This window comes from Meles meles, chromosome 19 (assembly GCF_922984935.1).
Source record: "Meles meles chromosome 19, mMelMel3.1 paternal haplotype, whole genome shotgun sequence".
NCBI classification, from domain to species: domain Eukaryota; kingdom Metazoa; phylum Chordata; class Mammalia; order Carnivora; family Mustelidae; genus Meles; species Meles meles.
The window spans coordinates 1,969,021-1,982,147 of record NC_060084.1 but is presented as its reverse complement, the minus strand read 5'-3'; the positions used below and the strand labels follow the sequence as shown (position 1 = coordinate 1,982,147).

The 13,127-nt window shown below is 64.1% G+C and overlaps 2 protein-coding genes across 9 annotated transcripts in view; one reads left to right on the top strand and one right to left on the bottom strand.

Annotated features, from left to right (window-relative positions):
* C19H16orf95 (chromosome 19 C16orf95 homolog) overlaps positions 1 to 6,934 on the bottom strand; it is a 33,879-nt gene extending 26,945 nt beyond the window's left edge. For 3 of the 8 annotated variants that reach the window (XM_045987519.1, XM_045987522.1, XM_045987521.1), the window contains exons 1-4: positions 6,749 to 6,934; positions 5,536 to 5,676; positions 2,133 to 2,279; positions 1,366 to 1,402 (exon numbers count right to left, since the gene is read on the bottom strand). In XM_045987519.1, coding sequence (XP_045843475.1) covers positions 1,366 to 1,402; positions 2,133 to 2,279; positions 5,536 to 5,676 — 325 coding nt within the window. In that variant the 5' untranslated portion in view covers positions 6,749 to 6,934. Of the gene's footprint in view, positions 1 to 1,365; positions 1,403 to 2,132; positions 2,280 to 4,167; positions 4,475 to 4,675; positions 5,384 to 5,535; positions 5,677 to 6,748 lie in introns of those variants that run through there. The other 5 variants (XM_045987523.1, XM_045987524.1, XM_045987525.1 and 2 more) reach the window with 5 other exon arrangements.
* A 156-nt stretch (positions 6,935 to 7,090) lies between these two features.
* On the top strand, positions 7,091 to 9,388 carry LOC123931191 (chloride intracellular channel protein 6-like). Its single transcript, XM_045988054.1, has 2 exons — positions 7,091 to 7,863; positions 7,894 to 9,388. The coding sequence occupies exons 1-2, from the start codon at positions 7,091 to 7,093 to the stop codon at positions 8,183 to 8,185; spliced, it is 1,065 nt and encodes a 354-aa protein (XP_045844010.1). The 3' UTR covers positions 8,186 to 9,388.
* Positions 9,389 to 13,127: the final 3,739 nt, after the last annotated feature.

The window sequence follows — 13,127 nt, the reverse complement described above, 5'->3', positions numbered from 1 at the left end:
ACTTCCAGTTATAAAATAACGACGTCCTGGGGCTCTGAGGTACAGCACGGTGACCAGAGTTAATAATACTGTACTGTATTTCTGAAAGTTGCGGAGAGAGTCCATCTTAAAAGTTCTCCTCACAAGAAAAAAAATTTGTAACTATACGAGGTGTAAGATGTTAACTAGACATACCGTGTTGGTCATTTCACAAAAATGTATCAAAAGTATCAAACCATTACACCGTACACTTGAAACTAATATAACATTCTATGGCGATTATAGCTCAAAAAATAATTCGATAGATGCCCCTCAACGGCCCGACAAAGGCTGTGTACACCCGTGCTGCTCCTAATCGTGACTCTTAGGACCCAGGAAAGCATGTATTTGTGCAGCACTAAGAGGTGGGCAAGCTGGCTGGTGGCCACTCGTTTCCTGGGCACCCTCCCCCGCGGCCCTCTGCTCCTGGCTTCTGGGCAGGCCAAACTGCCCACCCCTCACAAGCTCCCAGATGGACGTCTGAGCCGGGCGTCCATCCATGCCCTCCTTCACAGACTCCAGCAAAGGGTGCTCACCACGCAGAGCACAGGAACAGCCGGGCAAGGGAAGGACCTGATCCACACCACCAGCATGCCCACTCCTTGGCTCACGTGCAACACAGACGAAGCATCCACGCTGGCCATCAGCGCCGCACGCGGCCCTCCAGAGCCACGCGGCCCACTTGCTTCAGAGACAAAGAAAGCAAAGGTGGGATGCAGAGGTCATCCCTCAAGCTGACACGCCTGCACGAGGACGCACCCGCTCACAAACACATGCCTCTCCGACCACGCTGTCCCAGAGCTGCGCTACAGCACGAACACACGGAGGTGAGGTGTGCACTACCGCTGCCGGAAACGCGCGCGCGCACCAGCTCTCAAATGCATACGTGCGCGCACCGCAGAAGGGACGAGCGTCAGCGCAGCGTCCTGCGTGTGTCAGCGCAGGCGTCCGTAGCAGGCCGGTAGCAAATACGCGTACTAGGTCATCGGCATGCGTGTGTGCGTGTACGCCGGACACACACGCACACACGCACGTCATGAACTATGCAAGAGTCGAGCTTGAAAGAAAATACACTCTAGACACCATCTAACTCCAGGCCGCAAATCGGCTTCATCCTGGAAGCCAGCGCAGACAGTGTTAGAGCGTAAGGCTTCTCTCGTTCACTGCGGGCAAATGGTAGGTGGCTAGCGACACCTGGTCAGACGAGGGGGTGAAGGCGCGGTCTGTGTGCCACACGGCCACCTCTGACTTACAGACATCTGGGGAGGAGAGAAGGCCCCCCCATCCCCACCACAGGACCCCACCTTCCTCGGGGAGTGAGGGGATGAGACACGTGTGCTCGGTTACCTTGGATGCCTTTACAACTCTGCTGCCTTTTCACCGCCTGGAAGAAAAGAAAGGGGTCAGATGAGCCAGCCCAGCCTGGCAGCCTCCAGAAAAGTGGGCCCAGGGATCTGGCTGAAAACCAGGAAAGGGCGGTGGCCAGCTCAGAATACAAGCCATGGTCCCCTTCCAATGTGCCTCTGAGTCTTAATTCCGGGGACAGTGTGCTTCTTGATGAGAAAACCAGCAAATGATAAGTGGGTGAAGGCAGAAAGAAAGCCTCTCCCGACCACCCAGGACACCCAGAAAGCATGGGAGAGAAGGGACCGTGGGACTGAGGAGGGCTGGACCTGGCCAGAAACCCCAGTAGTCACTGCCCTGGAACCCAGAGCCTTGGGAGCGCAGACAGAGCAGAAAACCCGAGATAGTAACTCAGAGTGTTGGTCCTTCCTGGCTCCACCCTCTGCCTCCAGGGACGCCCAGAGGGCTGGAAAGGGCACTGAGGCAAGGTGAGGGAGGTGGAGGAGGAGGAGGAAGAGCAGGAGGCAGGAGAGATGGCAGTAAAGGAGGGGACAGCAACGAGGGACCCTCCAGAGAGCACTGCGACCCACCCTCCCGGCGCCCCCAGGACACCGAGCTGGTCCTCCCCTGCACACGCCCACCTCCTGCCCTCACTGCGCCTTCCAGGAGACCCCGGACACCAGAGCATGCCCCTGTGGGGAAAGAACGCAGCACCCTCCACCCATCTCCAGGTCCCTCTGGGGCCTCGCTACCGTGAGCCTCGCTCTTACCTTCCTGTGAGGCCTCAGGATCTGGGGCACCCAGTAGGGCATCACGGCCTGATCCCTAGGCATCGGGAGCCGGCCCCCGAAGCGGTGGCATGAGCAGGGGCATGCCTCGGAGGATTTCGGGATATAAAACCGGACCATCTTTTGGATCTAACAAAGAGGAAGGAAAGAGAAGGTCCAAGGGGGTTGTGCCCCAGGAATCTTCACCCTGGGACAGGGCCCTGGGGAGCTCCTCTTCTGTGCCCTCCCACTGGCCCACCTCAACCACCCAGCTGAGGGAGAAGCCTCCCCCCACGACATTCCCAGGGGCCACCTGCATCTCTGCCGTGGGAGGTCTGCATGGCTGCCATGGTGGGAATCACGGGCAGGAGACGTGGCTCTGTCCTGAGCCTGCAGGCCTCCAGGAGTGGCTCCTGGGCACAACATCTAGCCTCTCTGAGCCTCAGGGTTCTTGGCTACAAAGCTTTCCCGAAAACACGGGTCAGGGTCTACCAGGGACAGCATCTGGTCCAGCAATCTCACTCTGGGACACGTGAGCAGCGGCAGAACGGCGCTCGTGACTACACTAGCTGCAGCACGGCCATAGTGCCCAAGAGCCCAGCGGCCTGTCTGGGAGGGACACGGGGACAACGGGGAATGGGACGGCCTCTGGAAAGGGCGAGGTAGACCTGTCTGCCCTGGCACGAGTGAATGCAGAGGCGTGACGTGCAGTGGGAAACGGCTTGCGGACGCAGCGTGCTGCCGTGTGCGGTCCGTATGGAGCATCTATGCGCCACGATTCCCGGGCATGAGTTGTGCAGGATCACGACCTTGGCCCGTTCTATACCCTCCCCAAAGCCCTGCCCATTGCCCTGTGACCCCCACTCCTTCCGGCAGGAGGGCAGCGTGGAGCCCACCCCCGGATTTTCCTTAGGCCATGCGCTGGTTTGGCCCATGGACAAGGGGACGTGATAGCAGCCAGGTCTGGCCAAAGACACGGGCCTCTACAACGTCTGAGCCTGCACAATGGCCCCAAGATCAGGGAAAGGTGGGGCCGGGCCACCCAGCTGAGCCCCTCACGATGACAGGGACTGCAGTCTGAAGGCAGGCAGCAGGGCAATGTGTCCCTAGGGAAAGAAGACACGCACAGCCCATCTCCGGGCCACACGGGGAAGCCTCAGGGTAGGCACAGGTCAGGTATGCCTCCGTACCACGCGCTCGCGTCTCACGTCAGAAAGGCCGTAAAACCTGCTTGTGCACGGGCCCTGCTGGCTTCCCGAGGCGGAGGGCATGTGGCCCAGAGCAGGCGTGCGACATGCTGCGGAGCACAGGGCCCCACGGGGAGGGCCGAGGAATGGAAAGCTCCGAAGGAGGAGATGAGAGAGGTCCCGGAGAACCCAGGAAACTCTGTCCACCCCTGCCTCCTGCCAGCATGACAAGTGCCCAACGGGACCAGCACATCTGGGCCAGTCCTGCCCCCCACCAAGCGAGCGATGGTGCTCCCAGGGCACGATCTCCGCGGCACGCACGGCGCTGGGAGCACAGACCCGTCCTGCCCGTAGCGTCACTACGCGGCGCGGTCCTGCTGACGGAATGAGCGCGGGGTGCGGGGGAGCAGGAGCCGGGAGAACACTCCAGGCCAGAAAAGCTGCTGTGGAAACTGGCAGACCGACTCCAAAACTCACATGCAAACGCAAGGAAACGAGAACGAGCGGCTTGAAGAGAGCCAGCACCGGAGGGCACCCGGCCCCTTGTGAAGCCACGCCGTGGAGACGGCGCGGACGGTCAGAGGCGGACGGAGCAGGGTGCAGACACGGACCCGCAGCCACACGCCGGCTCGTCTCTGGCAACGGCGCAAGGGCCGGCCCGCGGAGAAGGGTTAGGGTTAGGGTTAGCGGCGCTGGCACAAGCGGGCACCCCGACCGCAACACCAGAACTTCAAGCCACGTCTCAGCCGCACACGAAAATGAACTTAGAGCGCATCACGGGCCTGAACGTAACTATAAACTGCAACACTTCCGGAAAAACACGCGGGAGACACCCTTCTGCCTCGGCTTACGCTAGGCTCTCTCAGGAATCCTCCGCACGTCCCAGCACCGCGCTGCACGGGACACAGCGACGCAGGGTCCAGGAAAGGGTCTGACTGATCAAGTGGGCTCGTCCGGTTTAAAACTGAGCGTCTGTGCAAGACACCGGCCACGGAACGAAAAGACAAGCCAGAACCACGGAGAAATGGTTACAAACTGAGTACCTCCTATCACACCCAGAAGACACAGAGAACTCTCAAAACTCCGTAACTTTAAAAAAAAACAACAACAACAACCAAATGTTTTTTGTTTTTTTTAAGGTTTATTTATTTGACAGAGAGAGATCACAAGTAGGCAGAGAGGCAGCAGAGAGAGAGGAGGAAGCAGACTCCCTGCTGAGCAGAGAGCCCGATGCGGGGCTTGATCCCAGGACCCTGAGACCATGACCTGAGCCGAAGGCAGAGGCTTAACCCACTGAGCCCCCCAGGCGCCCCCGGCCAAATGTTTCTAAGTGGGCAGAACATCTGAAGAGACACATACCAAGTAAGACGTGCAAATGCCACAGCATACGGAGGGGCCACTCAGCGTCACCAGTCACTATGGAAACACAAAATAAAGCCACAGGACACACACTTATCAAGATGGCTAAAACGGACAAGACCGACCAAGCCATGCGTCTCCGAGGACACGGAGGAACCGGCACCTCACACGCTGCTGCTGGGAACGTCTGATGATAGAACCACTCGGGACAACAGTCGGCTCCGAGGTAACTGCCCCGGAGAAAAGAGCGCGTTCACACAGACTCTTGGCCACACGCGTCCCCAGCTGCTCTGCTTGCAACGGACAGAACTTGTGGGGATGGTGCCCGTTTCCTTCACCGGACGAAGGGCTGCCTGGAGGTCCGTCATCTGATGGACACGACCCAGCACCACGCAGCCACCGCGGGGAGGAAGCTCAGAAATAATCACGTGGAGTGACCGAGGCCACAGAGGACGCGCTATAGGATTCCGTCCACAGAAACCCCGAGGAAATGCAAACTGACCTGGGGTGCCAGAAACAGATCCGTGGTTGCCCGGGGACACCGGGGAGGGGAGGGCTGGGGGAGTCACAAAGGGGCACACGGAACCCTCTGAGGACAGCTCAGCGGCAGCAGCGGTCTCACAGTGGACGCCTGTCAAGACTCAGCCGACTGAACACTGTCCACACGTGCATTCGCCCCCTGCCAGCCGTAACTCCACACACCTAATTCTTGGGAAAAATCGGGATTTAAAAAAACATACAAACTGTGTCTCCGAAATCTTAACAAATCAGTCGTATAACATCCACGATTTCGAGGGGTGACCGGTCCCCTGAAGTTCACCCCAGACTCAGAGGAAGCAGCCCTGGTCCACGTCACCTACCTGCTTTCGGGGTCTCAGGGACAAAGGGACCCAGTAAGGCAATGCCGCCCTGACCCTGGGCACCGGCAGGAAGCCCCCGAATTTGGCCTGGCACTCACAGCAGGTGGGCTCTCCAGGGACCGTGCCGGGGGCAGGACACATCTGAGCGAGACACAGAAAAGAGAGTCAACGCGGCTGCTCGAGCGTGGGGTGCACCCCGGAGGACAGCCAGGGCTCAGGCAGGCTGCCAGGGCGGGCATCGGGCCGGCTCGCCGACAGCTGGGAAAGCGCGGGCGACCCCGGCCCACTGCGGGGGCAGACGGACCCCGCACACGCCGCCGCGCTGGGGGAGCGGTCCGGGGCGGGCAACCGGCTGCGGGCCGGCGGCTGGGCCTGGTCCCGATCGGCCGGCAGCGCTGTACACGCACCACGGCCCCACGGCCACCCCGGCACGCCCACCCGCAGGAAGGGGCCGGGTCGCCGCTGTCCTGCAGGCCCCCGCCGGGAGCCCGGGCTGGGGGAGGCAGCGGGCGGCCCTTCACAGCATCGGGGCGGCCAACGCAGGCGCCCGCAGACTCACTCGCGGGCCGGACCCCGCCGCGCTGCCGGGGCACGCCGCCTCCGCCAAGGCCTCCGGCCTGCTCTCCCCGAAGCGACGACACGAGCTCAGACGCCCCGGGCCCCGTGCGGGGGTCGGGGGCTGCCGGCTGAGGACCTGGGCCAGCGCCGCCGGAGCTGACTGCCGCGTCCCTGCGGTCGCCGCCCCGCAGCGGGCAGGGTCCGCGCCCACGACCGGCCACGCACAGGCCGCAGGGCGCCGGGGCGAAGCCGGAGCGGCCGCAGGGAGGACCCGCCCCGCACACGCGGCCGGAAGGCGGGAGCCCAGCGCCGCTCCGCCGGGGGCGCGTCCCGGCTCCTAACGCGACCCCTCGGCGACCCGGCGCTCTCGGGTCCCCGCGCCGCCGCCGCCCCTGCCGCTGGCTTCCCGCGGCCTGGGCCGGGCCGGGCGGGGGGCAGCGGCTCTCGGGCCGCCGGTCAGCCCGGCCCGACCCCACCCCGCCGGACGGACTCATCCCGGGGCAACAGCAGCTCCTCGCCGCCGACGGACGGACGGACGGACCCTGACCGCGGCCCGGGGGACGCACCGAGCCTCAGGGCCCCCCCCCCGGGCCGTCGGTCGGGGAACACGACGCGGCCGTCCGGGGCTTCCGTCAGCGTGGGCCCAGGGACGCACCTGCCTGCCGCGCCGCGCTCGGGGGACAGCGCGCTGACAGCCCCAACGGACACCCGGGGGCTCCCGGAAGTGCCCGCCGCGACGCCGGCCGGGCCGCTGTGGAGGCGGCGGCGGCGCCCATCGTGAGGCGGCTGACCACCGCCGAGCCGCCCCTCACGCGTCTGGCTCCTCCCCGCCAGCGGCGCACGAGCACGCACGAGCGCGCACGAGCACGCACGCACTCGCGCTCACGGGGAACCCCATCCAGGGCCCCGCCCCTTCCGCCCGCTGGCCGCCTCAGGCCCCGCCCTTCCGGCCCAACGGCCCCGGGGCGTCCAGCCAATCGTGCGCTGCCTTCTAGGCATGTGCCCTTATCTGGAGGCTGATTGGCCTCTGGCGGCGCGGGCCTCGGGGGTCGATGGGTCACGGGGAGGGCTTGGGGCGGAGCGTACGCCGATCCCCCGCGCGGGGAACGCCCCCACCGCCTCCCGCGGGCGCCGCCGCCGCCGCGTCTCCGCCCCCCGGGGCCGCCGGCTGTTCCCCGCTGGCGCCCTGCAGCCGCCCGTTGCGTTCCTCGAGTTCGGATCCGGCCGCGCGCCCCGCGTCTGGACCGCGTCGTGCCTCAGCCCCCGGGGCTCGGGCGGGGCGAGCCTATCGGGGAGCCGCGGCTGTGGGATCCCGGTGCGCGCGTCGGGTACGCGGGCGCGCGGCCAAGGCTGTCGGTGTGCGCTGTGGTGCCGCGGCCCGTCCCGGTGCGCGCCGGGAGAGACCCGGGGGACGGGTGGGCCACCGCCGCCGACGTCCGCCCGGCCCTGCGCGGTTCTCGTCACCGGCCGGGATCCACGGCTGCTGCCCGCCCGTGCCGGCCTCGCAGTGCGCTCCCGCCGTCGCCTCGGAGCCCCGGACGCGGCCGTGGTGCGGGACAGCCTCGCGCGCACTGCACGCTCGGGCACGCTGACGTCCCCTCCCCGGGGATGGCCGGGAGGACCGACGAACGGACAGCAGGTTCACCGCGGACGTGCCGGGTGCGGCCCCCGGAGCAGTGTCACCGTGCGGGCTGCCCCCCCCCCCGAGCTGGTGTCACCGTGCGGGCTGACCCCGGAGCAGTGTCACCGTGCGGGCGGACCCCGGAGCTGGTGACACCGTGCGGGCGGACCCTAGAACAGTGTCACCGTGCGGGCTGACCCCGGAGCAGGTGTCACCGTGCGGGCTGACCCCGGAGCAGGTGACACCGTGCGGGCGGACCCCGGAGCTGGTGTCACCGTGCGGGCTGACCCCGGAGCAGGTGTCACCGTGCGGGCTGACCCCGGAGCAGGTGACACCGTGCGGGCGGACCCCGGAGCAGGTGACACCGTGCGGGCGGACCCCGGAGCTGGTGACACCGTGCGGGCTGACCCCGGAGCAGGTGTCACCGTGCGGGCTGATTGCTCCGTGGTGTTCAGAAGCCTGAGCCCGTGAGTGCCCGTGGCCCAGGGTTCCTGGCCAGGCACACCCTGAAGAAGGGCGCACTTGGCGCACCGGAAGGCATGGGCCAGCAGCCCCCGCCACATAGACCGCTCCGAGCCAGAACGACCAGAATGGCCGCTCCAGCTGGGAAGAACGGAAGGAAGGTCGGCGGCATTTGCACACAGAGGAACGGACACATGCACGAAGGGCACACGGCAGTGCGGAGAAGCCAGACCCCAAAGCAGGCACAGGATGCCACGTGAATGACCCTCGGGCGGAAACCCAGTGCCTCCCACACAGCACACCTGCCTGGAGGGTCCAGAGTAACCAGAGTGACGGGGGCCTGACCCCAGTCCCGGCCGGCCGCTCCCTCACTGTGCCGGGCGAGTCACCCTACTTCTCCACGCCTGGGCCGGCGGTAGAAGACTGATGAGCACGGACGAAGCCCCAGGAAGCTGGAGGTCAGATGGCCGCGCACAGTCCACCGCCCGTGCAGGTCAGCTGTCCTCACTGCAGCGGGCGGATCCTACTTTGTCCCTGTATTTTCCTTTTCCCCCCTCCAGACACGGGCTGGCTCGCTGCCACCACCAAAGAGGAGGGACGGGGACCCAGAGGAGCCTGTGGCTGCCAGAGGCTCTGTCAGGCTTTCGTTTCCAAAGCCCCCAGGTAGGAGGAGGAGCAGAGGGAGCGGAGTCCCAGAGCCGCCGTGCACTTGTGCAGTGCGTGAACCAAAGGTCCCTGGCTGAAGGCATGATGAGTGGGGCTTGCCCTGGGCCTGCCCACTGCCACCGCTCCCAGAGGCCACCTTGTATGACCTGCACAGAAGCAACCTGGGCTAGCAGAGGCCTGACACTGAGGACCAGAGGAGGACCAGCAGACTGGAGGGGACCATCTGGCCTGGCTCAGGGTGACGGACAAGTGGTGGGCCGCTGAGGCAGGCACAGCCGGCATAGGGCATGGCCCGAACCCCACAGCACTCCCACGCTGATGGCTGTCCGTTTGTCACTGCCCGACGGCGACCACGGGGAGCTGGGAACAGGCCGAGAGTGCCAGGGACTCGTGCCCCTGGAACAAGTATCTGAGCTGTGCTGCAGGTGGGGCAGCTGTGGGGTTTGTGACCACACAGCGACCTTGCCTGACGGACCCATGGCAGGCACAGGGGAGCTCTCCAATGCTAAATCCTGTGGGTTTGGTAAAAATGGGATTTAAAAACTTTTTGGAACTTTCTAAGTAATCTCTACACCCAGCATGGGGCTCAAAGTTACATTCCTGATGTCATGTCCCTCATCGGGGGCCCTTTGGGGCCTCTTTGAATCCCTTATCAGTCCAGTCTGGGTCACAGTCACGCCAGGGGCCACCGACCTGTGTGGTGTATTAACAGCCCCCAGGATCCAGGACTCCCTTTTTCACTCTGACCGGGGCCCTGTGTATGTGACCAGTGCCCGCGGTGAAAGGTGCCTGCCCTAAACCCTTACCTTTCCTTGTGGGATTGCAGGCGCCGCCGTCCCCGCTTGTTGCCCCCGCCTCTGCAACCGTGACATTCTAGAACTCTGTCCTCAATGTGCCGTGGAACACGGGCTCCCCTTCCTTCTCCTCCACCATGTCCTGCGCTCTGCCGGGGGACACGGCACCACCGCCCTCCTTGGTGTCATCAGAGTCCCGGGAAAGGGACGAAGGCCGTGCCAGAGAGCCAGGCTCGGGGAGAGTGTTCATTTGCAGACAGCTGTCACTGTCTCACCCCAGCACCAAGGACTCCCATTCGTAATGCTTTCCACGAAATCCCTGAAGCATCTTCTAGGAAAGGGGCTCAGTGCCGTAGCTCCACACCATGTCTCCCCGCGTCCTTGGCGCCCTGTGGGAGCCTGCCTCCCAGCAGAACCGTGGAATGTCAGAAGCAGGAGTAAAGCTCTGTGGTGAGGAGGGCCGTTCACCCGGGCTCCACAGCCTGTCCCCAGCCTGGGTCCTGGAGGGAGCCTGAGGAGAGGACGGGACATGGACTCCTGGGCCCTGGTCCATGGGGGTGCTCAGCAGCTACCCTGTGAACGACCAGCCCGTCCACCGCAGGGCTCAGGGCTCCCCTCCTCTGCTGCCTGGACCCTCAGTCGGGGATGGCAGGAGCCCTGAGCCAGCACCTGGGCTCCTGCTGTCCACCAAGTGGTCACAGGGGCTCTGGTGAGCCGAGCCCCAGAGCCAAGCCACTAGCAGGTGGGACCCCTGAGACCGCATCTGGCCGAGCAGCATGCTCAGACGAGTGGAATCACATCTACACCCCAGTTCTCCAGTCTCGTTCCCCAAGCCCCACATCCCACTGTCCACGACTCCTCATCCAGACTCGGTCGCTGCCCAGGCCATGCCAGTTCTAACCCGAATCCTCGCGGCAGCCTGGGGGACACCTCCCACCTCCACCTTCTCACCGGGAGGCCCTCAGTGTGGCTGTCGGGGCTCCTGCGGGCTCCCAGTTAGAGCTCCGGGCCTCCCTCCCTGCCTGCAGGACACGGCGTCTGAGCCCGTGTGGGCACGCGCACACGTGCACATCGTAGACCCACACAGATCCACACGGCCTATCCGTGGTGTGAAAATGTTAGGGAAAAAACGTCTAGAAAGGCTCCTTGGAGGGAGAGGATAAAAGGCTGACAAGCGCCCCTGGCCGCCGCGCTCTCTTCTGGAAACCCAACTTTCTGAGAAAGGCAAAGCTGCGGGGCTGGGTGCTGTGAAAGGGAAGCACCAGGGACTCTGAAGGGGATGGGAGGCCCTGTGTCCCGACTGTGGTGCTCGTTCACAGCCGACGCACACACGAAAGACGTGTACACGCGGCACATTCACGTACGCTGTGACAGTCTAACTAAGAAACAGGACCGCTCAGCCGCTTCTCACGGAACAGCTAGGGACGGCTTTTGTTGAAAGCCACGTTCCTCTGCGTCCTCTTCCGGAAAGATGCTGGGAAAGGAGAGGATGGTTACGCAGCATCAGAACCCTGGGGTAGGGGGGTGGGGTGGAGGTTCGGAAGCTTCCGGTGCTCAAACCCTCTCCCCTGGGGCCGGGGCTCAGCATCCCAGGGCCCGGGCAGGCACATCCCTCTCTCCCAGCCAGCCGCCCCACGGGGGACCAGCCTGTCGGTCCAAGTGGCCAACGGCACTACGTCTAACACACGGACCTCACCTCCTCCTGACCGCCAGGCGCCAGGGCCAATGTGCCGGGGAAGGCAGTGCTGGACCCGGGAGGAGCCCCCAGTCTGGAGCACAGATGGATGCAGCGCCTGGGCCCCTGCTGAGGGTCTGGGAGTGATGTCCTCCCAGAGGACACAGCACCTCACCCACCGCCATGGCCCTGCGGATGCGCCCGAGCATCGCCTGAGCTAGGTACACCGGTCCAAGTGCACCCGCGTCCGCATGGGCCTTGACCCCCCACTGCACTGGGGACAGACCGCACCCTAACAGGGTGCCCACAAGTGCACACAGGAGGCCACCATGCCCCTTTGGGGACATTTTGTGCTGTGATCTGTGCAGGACAAAGATCACTGTTCACTGCTGTGTCCACAACGTGCAGCGCCGTGTTTGGGGCACGACGTGCAGGTACTGACCCAGTGGTTCTCCACAAGGTGCCTACCCACAGGGGACACGGGCCGTGTCGGCAGACACTTTGGGTTGCCATGATCAGAAGACCAGGAATGATGCTCAGTGCCCCACAGCATGGGATGGCCCCACACAGAGAGACTCAGTGCCCAGGAGAGAAGACTCCAAACAAGCAGCCGGGGCTGGGGCAAAGCCTCAGGAGTCACAAGGTGCTGAGCCAGCAGGGGGCGGGGGGCTGGTCCCCATGAAGATCCTGGGTCCGTGGCTGGGCATATGCCCGCGGGGAGAGCAGGACCATCCGGGGACGGAACACTGGGTTACTTCTCGGGCCTCCCTCTAGCACTCCCCACGTGTGTCCACCAGTCCACGACCTCCTGCCTCTGCTCTGCTCCCCTAGAAGCTCCTATTCATCCCAGGGCTGGGCATCTACAGAAGCGCGAGGTGTGGGAAGGGGCTGTAGATGCCACCCTCGTCGTGAGCAGGGCGACCGTCCCCTGCAGCCCTATGTTCCCAAAAACCAGGTGCTGGGAAGGCACCCTTCCAGCTCTGGTGGATTTTCAGTTCGTGCTGGCTGGGGTCACATGCAGCGACCTAAAATCCCCACCCAAGGCCCGGCTACAGAAAGCCGCAAGAGGGGCCCGCAGGATGCACGGGGAGCTGGGCCAGGGCCCTGCCCAACACAGCCTCCCCCAGACGAAGGACCAGGCAGCCTTCTTCCAGGGGAGCTGCGGGGCAAAGCCACCGCCCGGACAGAAGACGGGATCCTCCCGCCCGTGAGCAGGAGCATGAGGTACTTTTACTGCCTATATTAAGTTCTTGCATTTCTCGGGGCGTCTGGGTGGCTCAGTGGGTTAAAGCCTCTGCCTTCAGCTCAGGTCATGATCTCAGGGTCCTGGGATCGAGCCCTGCATCAGGCTTTCTGCTCAGCAGGGAGCCTGCTTCCCCCTCTCTGCTGCCTCTCACGAGACCCCCAGCTGTGTGCGCACCACAAAGCACAGCCCCACCCTCGTGTGTCCCGTTCTTAAAAAAGGCAAACTCCACTTCAGTTTAGCCTGAGGAAACCCCACTGTGGCCCCGGGTCCCTGAGGGGCAGCGGGTCGGTGACGGGAACACTCAGCAAGCCGAGGTCAGAGGGAGGGATCCGGGGATCACTTACCGCTTCATGCCACAACTAGGAAATTCAAAATGCCGGCAGGTCCAGGTGCGAGAGGCTCCCAGGGCCCCCTCATCCCACCCGGACCCAGTCCTGCCCTTCGGCCCTCCCCCACCTCCCGTTGCTCATGGCTCCGGCCTCCATCTGAATTACGTCCCAAAAAAACAATTACGAAGCACACGACGAGGTTTCAAAAAACTGATTTATGGGGGCACCTGGGTGGCTCAGT